The 23,459-nt window shown below is 44.9% G+C and overlaps 1 protein-coding gene across 2 annotated transcripts in view; it reads left to right on the forward strand.

The window, feature by feature from the left end:
* Nucleotides 1-1,915: 1,915 nt before the first annotated feature.
* Nucleotides 1,916-23,459, forward strand: part of fbn2b (fibrillin 2b) — a gene marked incomplete at its 5' end in the record, with an annotated part of 66,587 nt that continues 45,043 nt past the window's right edge. For both annotated transcript variants that reach the window (XM_084163039.1, XM_084163040.1), the window contains 6 exons: nucleotides 1,916-2,100; nucleotides 7,792-7,874; nucleotides 8,142-8,255; nucleotides 13,808-13,903; nucleotides 14,021-14,116; nucleotides 21,840-22,037. In XM_084163039.1, coding sequence (XP_084019165.1) covers nucleotides 1,916-2,100; nucleotides 7,792-7,874; nucleotides 8,142-8,255; nucleotides 13,808-13,903; nucleotides 14,021-14,116; nucleotides 21,840-22,037 — 772 coding nt within the window. The remainder of the gene's footprint in view (nucleotides 2,101-7,791; nucleotides 7,875-8,141; nucleotides 8,256-13,807; nucleotides 13,904-14,020; nucleotides 14,117-21,839; nucleotides 22,038-23,459) is intronic.

Genomic DNA, 23,459 nt, shown 5'->3' on the forward strand with positions numbered 1-23,459 from the left:
TAGGCAAGGCTGCTACATCTGTTTTACCGGCATTTTTTTTGTTGCTGCTAAGTTTTCATTAGCCGACCATGAGCCGAGGTTTGTTGTACATTCTTTAGGAATATTAATGTTGTTTTATGATATTTCACACAAGATAGGTGTGGTTATAGCCTACTATCAAGCATTGTTACTTTGTTACTTTGCAACTTTGTTTCAAGAGATTATACCTTTTGTCGTCCACTTCGAGGTCATGTTGCAGTTTCTGTCCCATTCAAAAAGTTGCGGAGAAAATGCCTTCATTATAGTCCAAAGTGTTTAGCCTGTCGGATATTGTTAATTTCATTAATTTCACTGTTCTATGTAGTTTTTTCTGTCGTTTTCTTAAACGTTTTTTTCAGAGTTAAGACAAAGGTGAATAAAGTTTTATATGCGTTTTAGCTGAATTACGTTTTATATGTGTATTTTTTGCGACGGAAACAATTTACGGGTCATTTGACATTTGAGTCGAGAAAAGGCTGCACTGGATCGTCACTAGTTACTACAGGCAGAAAGTCCAAATTGGCCGTAAAATTTCATGAAAACTAAAGTTTGCTTTTTGGTCTTAATTTAAGGCTAGGGTTAATCATACGGTTCGCAGTGTGGTTAAGGTTATGTTCAAGGTTAGGGTTAGTTTTGAAACCAGATTTTAAGAAGATAAATTGTAGAAATAGGCGGGATGTATGACTTTATGGCTGTGTTGACCTATCCATTGGTAATTGATCAGGCATTTTTCTTTGTTCGGTCTGGTGGATTGATCCCGCCCACATTGATTCCCTCTCATAGCCTACTGTAAATGAAGCCACTAACTTTTTTTCTACTAAGGGTTTTGTTGTAGCCTATCAAATGTGTGAAAGATTTTTTTAAAAATCCGAATAATTACTATGTAGACTTTCTAGTAGATAACTTTCTGTAAATTGCAAATTGGATGACAAATTATGATAATAATTGCTCATTGAAATGGCTATTGAAATTTTCATAATGACTTCTTGCTTCAACATTTCAACATTATATTTTATGTAAAGCAAATTCAAGTTTGTTTGTGTGTGTGTGTGTGAGTCAGCGAGAGAGAGAGTGAAATAAAGAAAGGGGGTGGAGTGAGGGAAGGGAGAGTATTGTTACCAGTAATCTATCACTCATCTTCCATAAAATTTGATTGGAATCAGGGATGGAGGCAATTTTTCTTCCCCTTTTCTTCCAATAACCGTCTCCCATTATTGAAGGGAAAATCTCCTTCCTGCTCTGTAACCCCCTGATGTGGGTTAAACTGTGGTTATATATCATTGGGGGTCCACCATTCAGTCTTAAAGCTGACTTTTAATGAGAGGAAGAAAGAAAAAAAACAATGGCTGTCCAGTTAGACTTGAACGTTTTTCAACTTAATATGTTCTAATGCAGTCAGAACAGACTTGTAAAAGTAAACTTCCAGGTAAGTTATTAGAAATTAATTTGATATTGATGAGGAACAACTGAAGGCTTTCCAAATTAAGAGCGAGAGAAGGAGAGAGAAAGAGGGTTGGGGGAGTTTGGGGTGAGGGGGGCACTCTAAATAAAACTGTTGACTTTTCAGCAATGACATTAGCAATTAAAAATACATTTCACTGTCATTTGGCACAGCAACCTGTTACTTTTTCTGCACACTTGAAACGGCACACATTCCACTCTAAGTACCTTTCTTGTAGCCATACTCTTCTGTTGAGATGGTTGGCATGTCTGCTGGAGGCCAAAAGCCCTGATGTACATTCCTGTGTCTGCCCCCTCCAGCCCCCCACCCTGGAGTGCACACTAGGACTGGGACAGGTCCACACAAACGTGTGCGTGTAACTCGTCAACGAAGAGGAAGTGACATCATCCAGAAGTCTTCAGCAGCAGGGCTACGCAGAGCCACACAGAGCAGCTAATGGGAGCAGGAAAGCTGGCCCGGTTGCTGCTGGGATGGGCGGCCGTTTGCTGGGCCGCAGTCCACACGGCGTATGGCCAGGCAGGAGCGGGAGATGGAGGGTACCAAGCCAGCCGCTTCACGGGGAAGGTGGATGAGAGGGAGGTGCAAAGGGTTCGCCGGAGAGGACAGGAGACACTAAGAGGGTAAGGAGTTTGTTTTCTGGAGTTCTGTTTGCTGAGTTTTGTTTAGGCCAGAACTGCAAATGATTTATGTTGATTGATAAGGAAGAAACAAACAACATTTGTGTGGTTGTCTATCTTTGAGTTCAACCATACTGCTCCACTGAAACATGGTAATATGATTAGGTTTAGAATATGGACAGTTGGACAATTGGTTTATGGCTAGCTTTCCCCATTGAGCTGTCTTGGCAACTCTTTTTTCCACTGCTGTGCTTCCTGGGCTAAGGCCAACATATCCTTACTACAGCCAAATAATGCTGAATACATAATTGTTCTCCCAAAGACAGCACATGTTCGAAGCTAAAAGGTTGCTTGCAACATTGAGAGATCCTTGAGTATTTACAGCAAAATTGCATTTTCATCAGAGAGTCTATTAAAGTTTGTCGAGTGAACGCAATGACCCAAATCTAGGCAAGTAGGCATTCTGTTAGGCGTATTAGCTGGAGAACACATAGCTGAAGACTGCAGGGGAAAGTTTATTAGCAAGAATGTTTTGAGCTGAGGTAATCACTCAAAGTGGGGGTAAAAGGGCAGTCAATTGGAAATTCACAAACTGGGGTGGATTATAGAAAACACAGAACACCCCCCTCCTCCCCCTTCTCCATCATCATCGCCATCCCTACCGTTTCCCCTCAAACCCCCCCCAATCTCCCAAGGGACTGGGTGGGATGTGTGTCAATGGAGCATGGCAAGCTTTTACTGTATGTTTCCTCCTTTTGGAAAAACAAAGGATGTTTTGTTGGGACGATTCTCAAATGTTTGTATCAGTTATTCCAATCAGTCTCTCATCTGTCCCTGCTTATGGCTCCCCCGCGCCCCAACGCAGGGAAGGGGGTATTCCGATCGCTCTGGGGGCACGACAAGGGACATTTGTTTCACTGCCACAGGTGACAAAACAACAGAACTCATGGCAGAGAGAAAAGGAGGGAGAGAGAGAGTGAGAGAGAGAAAGAGAGAGAGAGAGAGAGAGAGAGAGAGAGAGCGAGAGAGAGAGCGAGAGAGAGCGAGAGAGCTAAGCCTGCATGGAATTAAATAGTATTAAATTACAGTGCAGGACCTGGGTAGGGTAAAGCACACATAGGACTGACTTGCTGTTTTCCTAAATGTTCAGTAATGATTCACGCTGCACAGAACAAACAGACGTGTCTGCGTTGTCAGTCAGTGTGATTAATTTGGCAGCCATTGGACCTCTCTGCCGGACATAAATGGATCCCCTGTATATCGGAGAGCCAAACAAGTCTCAATGGAACCATTTTGTCTGTGAGCCAGCCAGGCACAAGGCCACTTCAGGCCTGACCTGTGTCACAGTCACTCTGTGGTTGACTTAGACACACGTAGTGGGCTGCTCTTGCCTGGCCATCTTATCCTCTGATCTACTCAGTGATATAGAATAATAATTTAGCAAATGCAACAATTGTACAAACTCGTGCTGTTCCTATTAAACAATTGCCTTAGTTTTCATGGCGAGTAACATACCCGGTGGACTTTTTCCATAATGTTGTTAAACTCGACTATTTTTATAGAAAAGTATTTGCACCCAACATATAAAGATTATCCAAGTTGATAGCTCCCCTCACAACATAATGACATTGACATGACATTGGAAAGTCTTCCATTGCACATTCTGTACAGCATCAGATTTCCTCTGTGGAAGAGGGATTATGTTAATGGTGGTCATAACGCTTTGTTGTGTGAACAGTGTTTATCTGCTGCCTGAATGCTCCACATGCCAGGGTTTCAGACTCTACTGTTGCCGGTCTGTTGCTGGACTGGCTGATGTTGAGTCTGATTTATTGACTTCCTAGACAGAGTGCAATTTGGCTTCTACACATGGGTGGAATCTGATTAGACCATTGGCCTGTGTTCTGGGACCTCCTCAATTACCTTGATACTATAATGTACAACCTGGGAGGCTCTGTAAAAGTGGTGGGCTCTGGGTTGAGAGGGATGGGAGAGAGGGAGAGAGAGAGGGAGAGAGAGTTTGTGCCTCATAACCAGCCATGCCAGACAGAACGAAACAGCCTTTCAGGCAGGCTAATAAGGTCTCCTGCATGTGAAGAGGGAGGGAAGCAGTCCATACTGGGGCTTCTAGGCAGCCAACACTCAGCTCAGGGGAAATGCTTTAGAAGTGCATTCAGGTTCCTTCCAAGGTAATGTCAATTCCACTCCATTCGCCTGGATGGGGTCCTTGCTCTCCCCAGAGGCTGCCTGGCACATGCCTGACCCTTAAGAAAATAATTCCCATATTCTCGAATGTCCCGGTCGTTCTCTCCAATAAAGCTATAGATACATCAGCTGGTATTTGGAAGAGGGGAAGAGGAGGGAAGGTCAAGCTCGCAAAGTCTGAGAGGAACATTTGGGATGTATGAAGGACGACCTGTTTTCTTGTGTTTTATATGCATTAGAGTTCCTTTCATTTTTTTATGTGTCTGCATTTTATGCATACATTCAGGCTAGACCTAAAAGACAGAACCTCTCTTTCCGGGGGTTCATGTGGCATGTGGTTGAGCTAATGTGGTTTAGATTTTCTGTCACCCTCACAAAAAGAGGCACAACAAGAAATCTATCTGCTCCATCTGCCCTAGGAGACAATGTATGTATGGACACTTTGTTAATGGAGTTGATGGGATGGATTCATGTTTCACAAAAACTCTGCCTATCGTTATAGTTTATCACAAACATTGTAAGTTTGGCCATAATTCACATGGGCCTCATAATAAAACTAAGAAAAAACTTGGACAAGACACTTGATGGTTATTCTTAAGGAGAACAATTATGCCCATTTGGACTTTGTTTGGCCCATGTAGACCCCCCTCCCTCGTCCTGCTCCCTCTAAACCCACTAACCCAGAGAGTGAGAGGTATGTATCTCAGCCCCCATCTAGACCAGTACAGTATGAGCTCAGGGTTCAAATTAGTCTAGGGAGAGAATCAGGCCAACTTTAGCTAAGAAAAAAACTTTCTCAGGAGTTTTTAGAATGAACACTAAAGCAGGACAACAAAAAAACTTCCCAGAGTTATGAAGATAAAGATGAACTCAGCGTATCCTATTAGCTCCAGATCTGACAAAGCAGCAGGTCCCAATATCTTAGGGCAGAAAAGGGTAACAATCTACCGACTGGGGGTCAAATGCCAGTGAGCTGACCTCTGACCTTTAGAAGGGTTTGTAGCCCCCATCCCCCTTTTTCCAGTTGGATTACCTCCTCCAACTGACCTACAGTTGTCCTGGCTGGGAGCTGTTTGTCTGAAAGCCAGTCTGTGGTCTTTACAGCCTCCCATCCGCCCAGCTAATTTCCCACTAGTCCCAGCGTGGCCCCTTCTGTGCCTCTGAACTGTCTGGCTCTGACCTTCTGTCCCCCTGGAATCCTCCATATGAAGAGCCCCTGGCACTCTGTCTCATAACTGTTGAGTTTGCACTTTCCAGCCAGGAGCCTGTGGCCCCCAGAAGGCATCCAGAAGGCCTCTAGCCTATATGTTGGTCTGTAAGATCAAAGGACGGAGAAAAAGTAAGAAGATCTGGTCCGTTTGAGGTCCTGTCGTGTCTTTCACCATCTTACACTATTAAACAAGAGGGAAAATCCTAGAGAATATAGACGCAATTAAGTGTTTTTTCTGAAAGCCTTTGAGCTCTAAACCTTTGAAAAACACCAGGTTAAAAGTATTTTCCTTACAGTGGGACTCTGAAAGTATGTCACTAGGCTTATACAAAGTCCCATTTGACCTCATTGACAGCAACACTTCCAGTTCCATACCATAGCTGCTGTATCTAAAATCTAGAACAATCTCTCAAACTACACCAAGGGGGGTTTAGGTCCCAATAGAATGGCCTTTTTTGTTTTGGGGTTTTAATATTTCTCCTGGCTACTGTGCTGTGTGCATTCATCTTTGTTTTATTACTATTAATGAGTGACAATGAGAGTGCCATGGGCCAGAAGGCTACATCAAAGACTTCAGCCAGTGATAGAAGAGCTAATCTTCTTTAAATTGAGTGCTGAAAACAGCATGACATTTCAATATTGAGGCAAATCCCCGGGGCTGAACTTGTATGTGCTCCCCTCCTGTAAGGAGGCTGGGGTTAGCCTGAAGGAGAGAGCAGGAACAACAAACCCAGCCAAACCGATATGTGTGGGATTACTGGGTTGACCCTGGTTTGGCTGGGGTTTGTTGTCAATTGGCATATCCAGGTTTCAATGAGTGGAAGAACTGCTAACCTGTGTAGAGAGATGATTGGCTGTAGCATGCAAGCAGTTTTGCGTCATTAATTGTTGGAATGTTGTGCTCTCGCGCTGTTCGTGTATGTTAAAACAGCATTTTTCAAGCCCCCTCAAGATTTGTGTAGGCCTATGACCCAAAAATTGCAGCCACTCAGGGGTTCGCCTCTGGTTGCTTGTTTTGCCCCTTTCTCTGTTTCCATATCTGCTGCTCTGTTTTCCGCTCCCTCCCCTCCTCCTCCTCCTCCTCCTCCTCCTCCTCCTTCATCTCCTTAACATAAACCTGTTTTCATTTACCTCCTACTGATCCCTCGTCTCCTTCCCAAAATTCTGTATTTTCTCTCCTCGTAACCTTCATTTCATTACATCTCTCCTTTCCCTCTTCAATCCCTCTGTCTCTTTCTATCTCTCGCTATCTCTTTTGTCTCTGCCTCACACTCTCTTTCTTCCTTACCCTTTCCCTCTCTTTCTCTCTCTCTCTCCCTCCCTCTCTCTCTCTCTTTCTCCCACCCTCCCTCATTTTCTGTGTTTGTGCCATCTGGTAATGCTGTTGGAGGTGTGCTCTTCTCTGCTCTCCTTTCAGTTGCTCTAAAGATCCAAACTACAGCTGCTCTAGTCTGTTCCCAGGTGACTGACAGACACCAGTGAATGTCTTTAAAGGAAGAGGAGGCGGACAATAATCTTGTGTTGCATGAAGGAAAAGTAGATGTTCCCTTAGTTATGGATCCATCTAATCCATCTAGAACAGCCCTAATCCACTGTTTGCTGAGATTCCATTTAATATAGCTCTTCTGTGAATTCCACCCCCTGGTTATTATATTGTCCTACAGAGTTGATGAATTCCGAAGTAAAATGCATTACAAAGAGCTTGCTTCACCACCAATACAGTAGATCGTATATACTACAGTGTTGCCCTTTCATTAGACTCTCTGACTGAGTCTGAGTCACTACCTCTGTAAGGTAGTTAGAGTACTTGAGACCAGGTCTGTTATGTGTGGATGTGATTGGAATGTTCCCTCAGGGGGATGTTGTAGCTAATCTGGAAGACCAGTCAACCGTTCTCTGAGCTGTTTGATGACTCTTACATGTGTCAGTGATCAGGGCAGCCTCCTGTCCAATCTTTTTTATTTTTTTATTTTGCCTCCCGATCAATCAGCAGGCACAACCTGGACTCCAGGAGGCGTGTTACCGGGCAGGACGTTAGCCAGAAGAGCAGAGACCAGGGAGGCTTAGAGAAAGGGGTTGATAGATATCTCCTGTTTCTTGGGAACTGTACATAGAGTATGACTAAAAACAAACTGGTATTTCCGTGTAAGCCATACAAGAAATGCCTACCGTCAACATTGGAGCTGTTTAGAGTGAAAGCAAAGGTCGCCAGGGTCTGTGATTTGCTTAAATATATTGGGGCTCTGTTGAGTACTGAGTTTGTTTTCCCTGTCTTGCAGGCCCAATGTGTGTGGCTCTCGCTTCCACTCCTACTGTTGCCCTGGCTGGAAGACTCTGCCTGGAGGGAACCAGTGTATTGTCCGTAAGTACCGAGACACTACGGTCACAATACAAATAAACTGAAAGTCAGGTTGCCTCTGCATTGGTAGTCTATAAAACCCCTGTATGAATCACATTTGATTTATATAGAGCTTTCCACAAATGAACTTATCAGAAAGTGCTTAACAGAAATCTACGTACAAAGAGTAGGCCAAGAGGAGTTCTCAGGCCATCCTCTTTTGGCTGGCTGGGCCGAAGTTCATCTAGACATACTGTATATTTGACTTCTCTTCTATCTCTCTCCTCCCAGCGATCTGCCGTAACTCGTGCGGTGATGGCTTCTGCTCCAGACCCAACATGTGCACCTGCGGCAGCGGCCAGCTCTCCCCCAGCTGTGGGGCCGGAGCCGGAGCCGGGGCCGGAGGTGAGTCCTAATATCCAACACCCTACATCCCCCAACCCCACTCCCAGCAACCACCCAATACAACCCAACACCACCCAATACAACCTAACACACACAATAGACCACCACAGCTATAGATAGTGTAAAGTTCCGCAATCCATGTTGGCATCACTAAATGTTCCATGACAATATCCCACTGGGCACAGACGTCAATTCAACGTAATTTCATTGAAATTATGTGGAAACCACGTTGAGTCAACCAGCGTGTGCCCAGTGGGATCGTTCCAATTTGCCATTTGCTAAATTTCAAACTGAGTTTGCCTAGCTAGCTCTGTGTATCCATGGTTTTGACTGTCTGCCCAGCAGCACCCACATGGCCAGGCCTCCCTGCCCCCACAGAGGGCTATAACATGTCAGGGTAATGCTGCTTCAGAGACAGCCTGGCCTGGTTGACAGCCTCCAGCCGCTCCAGACTCAGCCTCCAGGTCAAAGGGTTTGGGAGGATTAACGCACACGGCTGGGGCTCCTAGCCTAGCCCACTGAGGAACAGTTTTACAGCACTTACTGAGTGTGTGTAGCATGCTCACCTGCTTGGCTGGGCGGGAGCAGTCTCATCAGTCACGCCTAGCCCCTTCAGGCCCCCGTACACACACAGTGAGCTCTGAGCCCCGAGTGTGGGCCGGCCCATCTGGCCCTGAGGTGTGAAACAGGATCTACTCCACAGTCCACACACATTGGTCGGACACCCCAGAGAGGCCAGACGCCAGCTTTATGTGCTGGGAAAACAGTTCCCGAAACCGGGGTATGAGCGGCTAACGTCCCCCCATAGGCTGAATGTTGGAGACAGGCCTCCAGCAGAGCCAAAGCCAAGTGATGGGAAACGGTTGAAAACAGTATGAAGTAATTTCCCTCAGCGAGAGAGAGAGGAGCTGGACGCAGGAGCTTCCCATAGAGCTGTAGCGAACTAATTGTCACACTCACCACTTCTGCTCTCATACAGGGGATTTTTACAGACCTGCCTTACAGTATTGGGATTTTCCAGGTCTGGAGTTTGTTTTGTCCTGTTTTTTCTCTTCCAAACGAATCATTTTATTGGTCCGTTTCATATTTTTGGCAAACGGGCCAGAAATGTTGTAGTTCAACACTGTGACTTGTGTGTATCATTAAAAAGCATTCTCTCTTTCTGGCCTTCTGGAAGATTTAATGGGATCAAGGGTTACACAGGTTAACGACTGCTGAGATTAAACATGGCATAAATACACTCACCTGCCAGCTCTGGGAAGTACCTTACTGTCATAGTTTTTTTTATTAAAATGGTCAAAAATAAACAAAAATGGTCTGAGTGGGGGGCCTAATGGGAGGGATTTGTAACCAGAAAACTAGCTGTTATTGACATAGAGGAGGGCAAACTCTTTGTTAGTGGTCTATGAACTTATACCGCCAGGCGGTCCAAAACCGCACCAATGCAAAACAAGCAGAAATTTCAGGCAAACTTTTCAAACAGCTCTTACACTGAAAGGGCATTATCATCATTTTCACAATTTCATAGTATTATTCCAACCTCATAGTGTGGAAATATATATAAAATACAGGAAAATCACATTTTTGAATGCATTGCCCCTTTAAGTGAGATGCAATACTGCTTTGGGTGACTCTACAGACTAATGCACTGCAGTTGACAAGCTTAAAGCTAAATGGAGACCTATTTTTAAATACTGTAAATTTCCCTTCCCTTAATTACACCCGGTCTCTGGCAATGTAGTCATTGGTCAGGTTATTGATAGCACTTTTATGTCTCAGAGGCCACATCGGGAATGTAGAGGTCGGAACAACTTGGAAGAAATCAGCAACATGTTTTCGGTCAAGCTATTTATATGTATCTTAATCGACGTACCATAGTTATAAGGCTGTGTGTACATTTCCAGGCATTTTTTAAAATCCTTTATTTATAAAGGTAATCCCATTACATTTACATTTACGTCATTTAGCAGACGCTCTTATCCAGAGCGACTTACAAATTGGTGCATTCACCTTATAGCCAGTGGGATAACCACTTTACAATTTTTTGTGGGGTGGGGTAAGGGGGGGGTAGAAGGATTACTTTATCCTATCCCAGGTATTCCTTAAAGAGGCGGGGTTTCAAGTGTCTCCGGAAGGTGGTGAGTGACTCCGCTGTCCTGGCGTCGTGAGGGAGCTTGTTCCACCATTGGGGTGCCAGAGCAGCGAACAGTTTTGACTGGGCTGAGCGGGAACTGTGCTTCCGCAGAGGTAGGGGGGCCAGCAGGCCAGAGGTGGATGAACGCAATGCCCTCGTTTGGGTGTAGGGACTGATCAGAGCCTGAAGGTACGGAGGTCAAGCACCATGGTCTTGTAGCAGATGCGAGCTTCAACTGGAAGCTGACCATTGAGATGACCCATCTCGTATTCAAGGGAGACCTGTCATAAGGGCGACCTGTTGCTTATCGTTAACTTTGTTACAACATGGTTCCTGACAAATAAATATAAAGGACTATTGACCAATAGATCCTGCACAGCTGTGCCCAGGATCAGTCCAGTCATCTCAGACCTCTTCCCATAACTATAATTACCCTCTAATGACCATGAACGCTACATCAGAGTCCCTCAGAAACAGCTGTCAACTAACGGGTGTGACGAGTACTGAGTATACGAAGAGGCAGGACGCAGACGCAAGAATTAACAAGGTCAAGGTTTACTTAACAATGATCAAGCGAAATCACAACGATAGCGTAACCGACACGACGCTTAACAATCACACACAACATCATCCAGAACAGTCCAGGGCTAAATAGGGGTGGTGATGAGATTATGAGGTGCAGGTGCGCTGGAGCTGATTAGGGTGCGTTGGGTTTCCATTCCGGTGTTGCCGAGGTGGTGCGCTCAGACCGGTGGCTCAGTAGACCGGCGAATCAGAGCGCCGGAGGGGAGCAACGGGTGGAGACGTGACAACGGGGTCCATACAGGCTCAGCACAACTCTGGGAAAGTGGTATCATATACCTGTAGATCTATGACACAGACAGAAGAGCCCCAGAAAAAAAGCTTTGACTTCCCTTCTTAAATCTTTGACTTCCATTCTTAGAAATCGTAATCACTGCCATAGTTAATTTATTCTGGATTCCTAGACACAGATTAAGTTCTGGCATAAATGTTATTTCAATGGAGATTCTCTATTGAGCATGCTTTTTATTCCAGGACTAGGCTTAATCTGTATCTGGAAAACCAGCCCTATTTGATTAACTTTACTAATCAGATGAAATTGTATTTACTGAAGTCCTAAACTGAAAGATGGAAATGCGATTCAGCCAAACTCACCAGACTACACTATTACATCAACCAGATTGATTTGCACGGCGCTGAAAAACGTGATGCTGTGAATCGTTTCAGACACGGTTCGTCAAAGTCTCTCCACGAGCCCGTGTATTTCACAACATGACATTTCCATAGTGAACTTGACGTTGACATGTCACTGGTCCCAGGAGCTGTGTATAAGCCAGTACAGAACAGAACACAGCCATAAAGTGCCTCAGTGTTCCAGCCCCACCACCACTAGTTTCCTATGCTCTCCCAACCTCCCGTAAAGAAAACACACAGATGTGGAGGATGCAGGCTGACCCACAGGGCAGCCACACAGAGGTGCATTGTGGTTCATGGTCTGTGGGACCCCAACCTCCTGCACGTGTGGCGCTCTAGGCACGGGTCACAGGAATGGACCATCTCTCCCCTCTGTAACGGGGGGGTGTCAGCGGGTCTAGCCAGTGAGATCATCCCCCCTTCCACCCCCTCCATTTCCACCAACCCCCCGTTACAGAGAAAACACATGCATGAACCCCTTCAACCCTAAATGTGCTGTAACATAAAGTTTTGGTAAACTGAGTCTACAGCCATGTCTGATGTTCTTCCAATCCCCGCCCCCCCGCCCCTCCCTTTGTGACATATTTAGAATATTTTTTCTGGAACGGATGAGAGACATTTGAAAAATTGACGAATTCGCCTGAGCTGCACTCTGTTTAGATAAAACATTTGCATGATTACGTCATGCTAAAAATGTGTCCTCGCTAGTTGTTTTCCCCCTAGCAATGCATCGTGGTTCAGAGCTGCAATCAGTCAATAGAGTCATTTTTCATGTTTCATTTCCCTGTTGGCCTGAGAGATTAGCCTGAATGCTGTGGGAGTTAAACGATATGGCCCACTGCCCTGGAGCTCTGAGTTGAGCTGAGGTTGAGTCTGGGGAGAATAGATCTTCCCCATGCCGTGCAGACCCGTACACAAACCCATAAACCTCTAGTCCAAAGGCATTCACGCTAATCCATCACCAAGTGTCTGCACGAGACGCTAGCCAGGCCTGGAGTCAGACTGGGCGTTAGCTAGGTTTGCTGTGTACAGTCAGTCAGAATGGTACTACTGGGTCATTTACAGTAACTGGAAGTTCTAGAATAACTGTAGAGGCGAAGAAGGGGTCCAGAAAATCCAGTCATGCAGTATACCCTTACCACCTCATGAATCACAGCCTGTAAAGAAAGAGAAAGAGAGATGAATTACAGTAATTAAAGATGGCAGCAAGCTAGAGAAAGAGCGAGGGAGTGAGAAGGGTGTTCCAACTTCCAATCAATGGCTTGCATGGGCATCATGTACCGTTCTACCCAGGCTGAGTAAAAACATAGGCATCTGCCAGAATCAATTACTGTAGAAGTAGTCTCATGAAATGTGCTGCGTTTTTAGGGAGACTGACTAAGCCCTCTCATTATACCACTCTGCTATGGGCTGGTCTCTGCTGTAGGCTGGCTGGTTTCTGACAGATCTGGTTGGATAGAGCAGAGCAGTGGGGGGCCTGTTTTACATCTCCTCACTTCCCCCCGAACATACTGAGTGTCTCTGTCTGTCTGTCTGTCTGTCTATCTGTCTCGGAAAGGCTCTGTCTGTCTGTCTCGGGCAGACTCTGTTCTGTCTGTCTGTCTGTCGAAAGCTTGCTGCTTTGAGTTCTAAGAATGCTGCTCCTCCAGGATTGAAGCTTTCAGATCTCAGCACATTCCTATCTATAGGACACAGCTGGCTCAACTTATAGCCTCCACAGTCAGTTTGATTAAACTGTAGCTGGAGTGGGGCCTGGGCCTTGTGTGGCAGTACAGTGCTCAACAATAGACTAATACAATTAGGTCTACACAAATACAGCCCATACTTTTCTGTTGCAGTCGAGCGCTCTACAAAAATGTAATAGTAAAAAGTGAGTGTTGATATTGTTGTGTTAAACTGAAATGCTGTCAGAGCCCAAATACCAGTATGTAAAAGACAGTCAGTACCCAAGTGTCACTTCCAGGCATTGGACTAACTGTTAGTCTTGGCACATGTCTGATACTAGACCTATCTGTACAACATTGTTACACAAATATGGAGTTGAACTGTAATGGTGTTCCAAGTTAAACCGAGCACCTGGGTATTGAAGTTCCATTTGGAGGTCATTGCTTGTGTGTGTGACCAGCTGGTTGAGTTGAGGTTCTTGGCTAGCACAGGCAAGTTGTTCCAGCTGCATCTGTTGACCCCTGTGTGTGTCCCACAGTGCAGAGCTGTAACGTCAGGTGTATGAACGGAGGCAGCTGCCAAGAGGACTCCTGCTCCTGTCAGAAGGGCTACACCGGCAACCACTGTGGACAGCGTGAGTACCTCACTCGGCACACTTAGCACTCCCCCGGCTATTGTGTGTGTATGTATGTGTGTTTCTGTCCACCTGTATCAGAACCCTAACACACCTCTTCCCCTCTCCTCTCTGTAGCTGTGTGTGAGAATGGTTGCCAAAACGGAGGGCGCTGTATTGGGCCCAACAGATGTGCCTGTGTCTACGGCTTCACTGGCCCGCAGTGCGAGAGAGGTAAGAGCCTTCCCAGTCTTCCCATTTCACTCCTACTGTAAACAGAGGAATGTTTCTTGATATTTATTGTTCAAAACCAAAGTGTTTGATGTGTATATAGGGAAGGGCAACTCCAGTGTAGATCAGTGTTTCCCAACTCCGGTCCTCCGGTACCTCCACCAGCACAGGTTTTTGTTGTAGCCCCGTCAAAAACACCTGATTCAACTTGAAAAGGGCTTATGATTAGTTGACAAATAGAATCAGGTGTGCTTGTCAGGGGCAACAACAAAAATATGTACTGTTGGGGATACTGGAGGACTGGAGTTGACAAACACTGCTGTAGGCCTATAGCTGAAGCACATCGTTTTTTTAACACTAAAGAAGCCGCCTTCTCTCAACCTCCATTGGTTTTTCAAGAGTTGATGAAAACCTCTTACATTATCACAACAGTGCCTGGGGCTCTGACAGAGACGCCACACAATCAAGTGGTATACAGTATGAACTTCATATCTGGCAATAAAAAAGCTCCTTTGGAATGACAGAAATAAGTTTATTTGTGGAGTGCCATGGACATTTCCTGACAAGGAGTGGAGCGAGGGAAGGAGGGAGGGATGGAGGCAGAGGCAGGGGGTAAAAGTAAAAATGGACTCCCCAGCTGTGTACACAGAGCCAGGCGCGGCCAAACAAAAACAGTCTTGAGAGAAGGGAGACCACCGGACCCCAACAGCCCTCCAGCAAACCCCCCACTGCCCCAAAGTGTGTGTGTGTGTGTGTGCACATGCACTTGTGTGTGTGGTGCTAACCCGCCCAGCCCTGCAATTGGCTCATCACTGTGTCCTGTAAAAATATGACCCTCGTCTGTCTCTCCGTCGGCCCCTGCCGAAGTCTGGGAGAGGCTGTAAAACTGTCCCTCTATCACCTCCTCAATCATCCACATCTACCTAAAGAGAGGAGATGTGCTTTAATTCTCACATAATCCCAGGGCTTCCTTAACTCAGTGAGAATTTACATGGTATTATTACCAGAGATTTTACTACCCTGTCCTGTGAAGACATCCGGCTAGATAAATCTTTGACTTTCCAAGGTTGCTGCTCCAAGGTTGCACTTAGTGGTTTTTGAAGTGGGGTGTCACGGTAAAACCAAGCCCAGAGGTGCTTTGACAGTACATTACAGTTACAGTAGGTGTGGGTGCTTTCCTCTGTCTACCTAGAGTCACAGGGAAAGCTTCTGGTCTAATAGGTTTCTCTGGCAGGGTGAGGAGCAAAGTTGGTGAAAAGATGTGTGTGTGTGTGTGTGTGTGTGTGTGTGTGTCGCAGACATGCTGGTTAAGCATGAGTTACAGTGGAGACTGACAGCCACTCGGTCCCTCTCTAATCAGCTGAGTTTCCCACCATCCCAAGCCTCCTCCAGCCTGCAGCCGTCCATTCTGCAGCCTGCAGCACCAAGCCCTCTCATTACGAAGCAGCTGTATGAATGCGGCAATGGGGAGTTGTTCTGCTCATGTGTCCAGTGTGTCTCGGCCCATTAACCAGGCTCAGGTCCAATAGTGAACAGTATTACTCTTATGGGCCCACACAGTCAGCCCAATCCAACCCAGCCCAGCCCAAACAAAACGAAAAAATGGCGGGTGAGCTGGCCCATGATGACGTCAGGGCGATGATGAGGGGATGGAAAGGGGGAAGTGTTGCTATTTCTGTCCTCCTCATGTAGTCTGACAAAGGCTCCTCCAGTGGAAGGGAAGGGTGGGTCCAAGGGAGAGAAGTGTGTAATTCTTTAGCTCCATCGAGACCTCATAGAGTGGGACATGCTGCCAGAAAGAGAGATCCGTGACTCTGTAATGAGTAGAGGACAGTAACTTTATCTCAGCGTCATGTGATGCCTTTTATGTCGTTTTAATGACATCGCCATGTTATGTTTTGTGTGTCATTGGAAATGTTAGAAAAACACGCTGGCTTTTTGCGTCTGCTTTTCATAGTGGCACTACATTTAGGTATTTCTCCCATAAACAAAATGTATTAAATAATTTGAGTGCCCTCAGAAAAGTAAATACATTTGTGAGTTGTCCTAAGAGGCACAGTGAAGGGTAGCCTTTGATCTTGCCTGATGGAAAATCAGTTGAGGTCCTAGAAGCAAGAGTCCCCTCAATGTACCAATGGAGTCCAGAGATTTCTTATTAATGTTATGCAATTTAGTACAGTAGTAGATAAGGAAGCTTCTTTAGTAGTAGGTCTACTTTTAGCCTGGGTGCCTGACTGTTTCTGCAATCAGTAATGCCACATGCAACAAACCAGACTGTGACAAGATGACTACAGCAGAAATACACTGGAATCCAGGCTAAGTCAATTTGTTCTGAATTAGAGTAGAGACTGTTGTTAGAATGGACTTGAGAGGGGAATAAAATGTATCTGTACAAAGAAAACGATTGAAATTAGTGAGAACAGACCGTAAAACACACTTTTAATGGGTGAGCAAGAACTGTGTTGTGTCTGCACTGTAGCCATGTGTGTTCACTTGAGTTTCCACAGTCGTGTGTGTGTTCTGCATAATTATCCACAGTGGTGGTTTCTGCCTCAAAGAATGCTATCTATTAACTTAGCAGTCAGGCAACAAAGCTTTCTGGTGCCAAGATTGTTATCCTGCATTTGAGCGTATCTCCCTCACTTTTCCCTGAGTCTTCCACAATCTCCCACAGTCTCAAAGCAGGGGTTACAGAGGGAAGCATTCTAGTGGATCATCACATTTGGGCAAGTGTCCTGAGGAAGGGTTCAACCTCTTAGAGCCATTAAGCTGAAGGGAAAGTAGATTTAAGGGCTGTTAATAATGCTGTTGATAACAGTAACAGAAACAGCACAGTTTGTGCCAAAATGAGAATAACACACACCTACTGTACACACATTTGAGGAGTGTAGATAGATAAACACATACACACACACAGATGCACACAAGCTTACGTGAACACACACGCACGCACACAGACACACATGCAGTCAGATGTATGCACAAACACACACACACACACACATGCACACACACACACATGCACATAAAGTTAAGATGTGCACACACACACACATGCTTGGGATAAGTGGAAAAGCTCCCGTCTTGGCTGTGAGATAAAGAGATGGCGAGGTGTAGACACGGTCCGTTCTGTTTAGGCGAGTTGTAAATCTCTCAGCTGTATGGGTCTAAGGGCCTCCAGGTCAGGAAACTGTGAAGCAGCCACAGGAAGACCCGTGAGTTGCTTATGTTTCCTCCTTCACTCGCTGAGGAGTCTGACCTCTCTCCAGACCAACATTAATGACTGCCTTCCCATGTAATCACATGTTTCATTGAGTATAATAATATCTTATCTCAACCCTCCTCCATTTGTCTCCATACATCATGTACGGATCGCTTTGGAATTGGCAGATTTTCTCTCGCTTTCCCTTGGTTTCCACCGACCGTTGACATAAGAAGGCTTGTCGGCATTCCCTCCCTCATCCCTGTGATCGTGCAGCTTGACGTCGGGAGCGTTTCCCAACCGACTTGGCCGGCATTCCTGACTGGATTAACATCCCTTTTCTCAGCTCCCAGATTATCCCATTCCCATCTCCTCTCATCAAATGCTTTCTCTCAGGCAGGAAAAGGGGAATAGGGAAAGATCACATTTAACCCAGTTACAGATGTTGGTCTGATTGGCTGGACAGATCTTATATAGGTGAGAGTCAATAATATAACCTCATTAACCCAACTCTGGGATGAGTTACACTTGGCCAGCACATCTTGGCAGATGTTTAATACTTTGGCCTTGCTTCTAATGTAACAGATATGCAATACATTCCTATGAGGAGGCTGTCTTAATTTATTAGGTGGCCTTTGATGAGTTTTCACAATTAAAAGGCCAAGAATTTGATTTATAGTGGTCTGTGCTTCGTCGGGAGCATGTGGAGGAAACTGAAAATACCTGGAAAGGAGACAGATGGTGGTGAAAGACAGGATACAGGAGATGAGGGAGGGGTCCGGCGAATAGTTTCGATCTATAGAGCAATTTTAACTGTAATTAAATCAAATTGCTTCCGAATGTTGTGAACTTCGGCCCAGCCAGTACCTCAGTTCCTTATACCCCATTCCCATTTCTAACTCTTCTGGCCCTGGAATGTGCATGTTTCCTGCTCATGGTCAACCCACTCACTGCTTGGCCTGTCTGTCTGGTTCTGAGTCAGTTGGGTCTTGTGGCGTTGAGACATAGACACCCTGGCAAGGCGATTGTTATTCAGTCCATTAAAAGAGCGAGCGCTCAGATCACTCCAGTCTTTTGTTTGGCCTAGCTTGGCGGCCGACCTACGGTGTGTTTTCCTTCAGGCGTATGCACACATAGACAGGGCTCTGCTGAACTTGGCTAGAGCCTCAAGCAGTCGTCTAGTGCTGCTTCTGAAGGTTTGGCCATGGGAGTGCCCAGACGCCTCCTCACTTTGAGGGTCTCACTGCTGATCAAAGGAATTGCAGCTCTCTCTCTCTCTTTTTCTTTCTCTTTCTTTCTTTAAATGGCTCCCTTCCATGTCATCTCATACCTTTTGCATGAACAACTTCCCTATAGCTCTCCATAAAGGTCATGTTTATGCTCCTCGCTCACTTCCACGACTTAGTTTTACTGAAATTGTTCCAATGTATGATTAAATCAAAACCAGATCAAAGCATGATGGACATAAAGGATTGGACCATATGAGTCCAACATTAGTGTGAGTATTATGATTTACATGAGTTTTGAATGCAGAGTTGACTGGTAGAAGAGCAGAAGAGATGGAGGGCTTAGTTTGTTAGATAGTGGGGGGTTGTAGATGTGGCCCAGAGTGGTTCAGAGTTCAGAGTTCCGGATGGACACATCTGGACCAGAGGTTGTTCCTTCCTGGTCCCAACCAGGCCAGATTAATCAAGCCCAGAGGTTGTTCCTCCCTGGTCGCGACCAGGCCAGATTAATCAAGCCCAGATGTGCGTGGCTGTTATCGCCACAGTGGGTCTGTGCCGCTCGGATGGGGACTCGCATTCCCGGCCTCAAATTGTCCAGGCGAGATTCTCAGGTCATGGGTGTGAGTGAGAGAGGACAGGAGAGGGGACAGTAAGAGGCTGCTGAGATCTGTCTCAATCCCTCTCTCTCTCTCTCTCTCTCTCTCTCTCTCTCTCTCTCTCTTTCTCTCTCTCTCTTACTCTCTCTGCTGGGTTTGACCTACTTTAACTCTGTCTCTCTCGCATTCACTCGTTCTCCGTCTGGGCTGGCTGTGATCTACCTTTCATTTAGCTGCACCAGGAAGTAATAAGAGCAGCGCTACTACAACAAAGCTGCCCTATCTCTCGGTACATCTCCTTTAGAACTGAAGAGGGTCAACTAAAACCACTTCTCCAGGGTTTATGTTACATTCCTCTTGACAGCTCAGACCATGTATTTTATTTTAATTCCGACCCATCTATAGTACCTCTAATGAATGCTGTATTAATTTTGGCACCACTACTGGAGTTAATAAGGCCTTTCCATTATTAGGCCTGTTTGAGTTTTATTATGTGCGATTGAATGGGCATCATATTGCTCAAATGGTTTCAGCATGAGGTCATTGTGTTTGACTCGTGAAGTGCGGTTAACAAGATTATGTCGCCTGGTTGTTCCTGGTGAGCAGCGCAGCAAGGTGGCCATTGAAGTCCGAGGACATTGTGTTCTTCTCATTACTTTGTTTCCACACAAAGTGACACACTGTATCTTTATTTATATATATATATTTTTTAGGGGGTAGATCAGCTTTAATATTGCAGATAGATTGTGGCTTCTATCAATGTAATTGTCTGCATCATTTCCAATCCCCCATATACAGTGAGGGAAAAAAGTATTTGATCCCCTGCTGATTTTGTAAGTTTGCCCACTGACAAAGAAATGATCAGTCTATAATTTTAATGGTAGGTTTATTTGAACAGTGAGAGACAGAATAACAACAAAAACATCCAGAAAAACACATGTCAAAAATGTTATAAATTGATTTGCATTTGAATGAGGGAAATAAGTATTTGACCCCCTCTCAATCAGAAAGATGTCTGGCTCCCAGGTGTCTTTTATACAGGTAACGAGCTGAGATTAGGAGCACACTCTTAAAGGAAGATCAAATACTTTTTTCCCTCACTGTATATATATATATATATATATATATATAGATTTATTTATTTTTTAAATATATATATATATATTTTAAATATATAAATATATATTAATTATTTTAAATATATATTTTTAAATATATTTTCCATCTTTATTATTTTCCCCTAGCCCTACCACCCCTCCCCTAATTGTAGTATAATAATGATAATATAATATGCCATTTAGCAGACGCTTTTATCCAAAGCGACTTACAGTCGTGCGTGCATACATTTTTGTGTATGGGTGGTCCCGGGGATCGAACCCACTACCTTGGCGTTACAAGCGCCGTGCTCTACCAGCTGAGCTACAGTAAACTGCAATACTTAAGCTTCCACTTCCAGCTTATACACACTGTGTCTTTGTTAGTACGCTCAAAGCGGTTTCAACCCTCTTCGGTACAGTGATGATAGCCTCACCATGGTCCAGCAGACTTTCAGACCAGCTTCAGACCTGGGTCTGGACCAATGACTGTATATATGAATGGACAAAGCCATTGATCACGTGACACCATTCATTCCTATGTGAAGACTCAATAGTGCATTGAAGCCAAATGGAGTCGATTAAGATGGCGTCTCATGGAGAGCGTTGTGCCAGTAACCGAAAGGTCGCTGGTTCTAATCCCCGAGCCGACTAGGTGAAAAAAATCTGTCGATGTGCCCTTGAGCAAGGCACTTAACCCTAATTGCTCCTGTAAGTCGCTCTGGATAAGAGCGTCTGCTAAATGACCAAAAAATAAATAAAAAATAATGGAGATGTAACATGCTCAGTTTGAGCTAATCCAGGAAGTGACGTTGCAGGCTAGCTCAGTGCTGCACCCTTCTCATTGAGTAACTCAAATTGAAGGCCGACCAGGGTACTGCAGGCTGCCATTAGCAACTAAATTATCCTTTTAACTTCTTCTGTGTGCGATTTAAAAATAAGTGGTGTATACAGGACATACATCTGGTGTATTAGAAGCAATTACTGGTACCATGATTGTCTTTGAAAATGTTTTTATTTACACAAAGATTGACCTTGAACATTTTTCCATTCACTATAATGATGGTATTGTGTTTTCTGCTAACAATGCCTGCAGTACCGCGGTCGGCCTTGAACTGCCATGGCTTCAATGAGAGGGGGCAGTTGTTCTCCCCTGGTCTGGACCAAGAATGTTTGTCATGGGAAGATTGTTATTGATGGGAACCAGTACTAAATGGGTTCCCCCATTATATAGTTATCCCATTACACCAGTGAATAGGGGAACCCACTGTTCAGCATATTTCTAGACCAAAGTCTCTAACCAGGAATGTGCAGCAGCATTTAGTCTGGGGAGGTAAATTCATTCACACACAGTGACGCAGACAGATTGCAACATTTAAAGCCTATTAAATGGTGTTCTTCTGGGGTATATTTATATTTATTTCAATAACACTTCAAATTCAATGAAGTGTAGCTAGCAGAAGTGTGAAATAGACTTGGCTTTAGATGTGTTTTCCCTCACTACCTTTCAGTTATACAGAACATTCAGAGGGGGATTTTAAAGAGGTCGGATGAGAAAATGGCTGCCAAAATGGCTGATTCTTGTTCTCTCTCCTTCTCTCGCTCCAGACTACCGGACCGGGCCCTGCTTCACGCAGGTCAACAACCAGATGTGCCAGGGCCAGTTGAGTGGCATCGTGTGCACCAAGACATTGTGCTGTGCCACCATCGGACGGGCATGGGGACACCCCTGTGAGATGTGCCCCGCCCAGCCTCACCCCTGTCGCCGAGGCTTCATCCCAAACATCCGCAGCGGCGCGTGCCAGGGTAAGACACACACATGCATGCATTTTTACACTCACATATAAACACACTCTACAAGTGAGTCACACACAAACACACACCATCCTCATCACGAACACTGTAACCATTACTTAATCTGTCACCATCAGCAACATCTTCAATAACATCATGTTTAGTGTAAACGTCAATGTAACAGTCACCTTCCTTATCCTATCCTATCTCTGATACTGTTACCAAACTCCTGCAGCCTGCAACCGCCACCCACACAGAGAAACCAAAACACACACACACAGAGCAGAGATACACATCAAAGCCAGAGAGAACGAGAGGGAGAGCAAGAGAGAAAGAGTTCTAATTTCATCGCCTCATGAACTGAGTTTCACCTTGCTTCATCAACATTCCAGCAGCAGCCCCAGACCAGTGTCTGTGTAAATACAGGCTGTCCTCTCTCTCTCTCTCTCTCTCTCTCTCTCTCTCTCTCTCTCTCTCTCTCTCTCTCTCTCTCTCTCTCTCTCTCTCTCTCTCTCTCTCTCTCTCTCTCTCTCTCTCTCAATTCAATTTCAATTCAATTTAAGGGCTTTATTGGCATGGGAAACGTATGTTAACATTGCCAAAGCAAGTGAAGTAGATAGTAAACAAAAGTGAAATAAACAATAAATAGTAACAGTAAACATTACACTCAGAAGTTCCAAAAGAATAAAGACATTTCAAATGTCATATTATGTATATATATAAGTACAAATGGGAAAATAAATAAACATAAATATGGGTTGTATTTACAATGGTGTTTGTTCTTCACTGGTTGCCCTTTTCTTGTGGCAACAGGTCATAAATCTTGCTGCTGTGATGGCACACTTTTTCACCCAGTAGATAAGGGAGTTTATCAAAATTGGGTTTGTTTTCGAATTCTTTGTGGATCTCTGTAATCTGAGGGAAATATGTGTCTCTAATATGGTCATACATTTGGCAGGAGGTTAGGAAGGGCAGCTCAGTTTCCACCTCATTTTGTGGGCAGTGTGCACATAGCCTGTCTTCTCTTGAGAGCCAGGCCTGCCTACGGCGGCCTTTCTCAATAGCAAGGCTATGCTCACTGAGTCTGTACATAGTCAAAGCTTTCCTTAAGTTTGGGTCAGTCACAGTGGTCAGGTATTCTGCCACTGTGTACTCTCTGTTTAGAGCCAAATAGCATTCTAGTTTGCTCTGTTTTTTTGTTAATTCTTTCCAATGTGTCAAGTAATTCTCTTTTTGTTTTCTCATGATTTGGTTGGGTCTAATTGTGTTGTTGTTGTTGTCCTGGGGCTCTGTGGGGTCTGTTTGTGTTTGTGAACTGAGCCCCAGGACCAGCTTACTTAGGGGACGCTTCTCCAAGTTAATCTCTTTGTAGGTGATGGCTTTGTTATGGAAGGTTTGGGAATTGCTTCCTTTTAAGTGGTTATAGAATTTAAC

The sequence above is a fragment of the Coregonus lavaretus genome (genome assembly GCF_964263955.1).
Source record: "Coregonus lavaretus genome assembly, chromosome: 6".
Lineage (NCBI taxonomy): Eukaryota > Metazoa > Chordata > Actinopteri > Salmoniformes > Salmonidae > Coregonus > Coregonus lavaretus.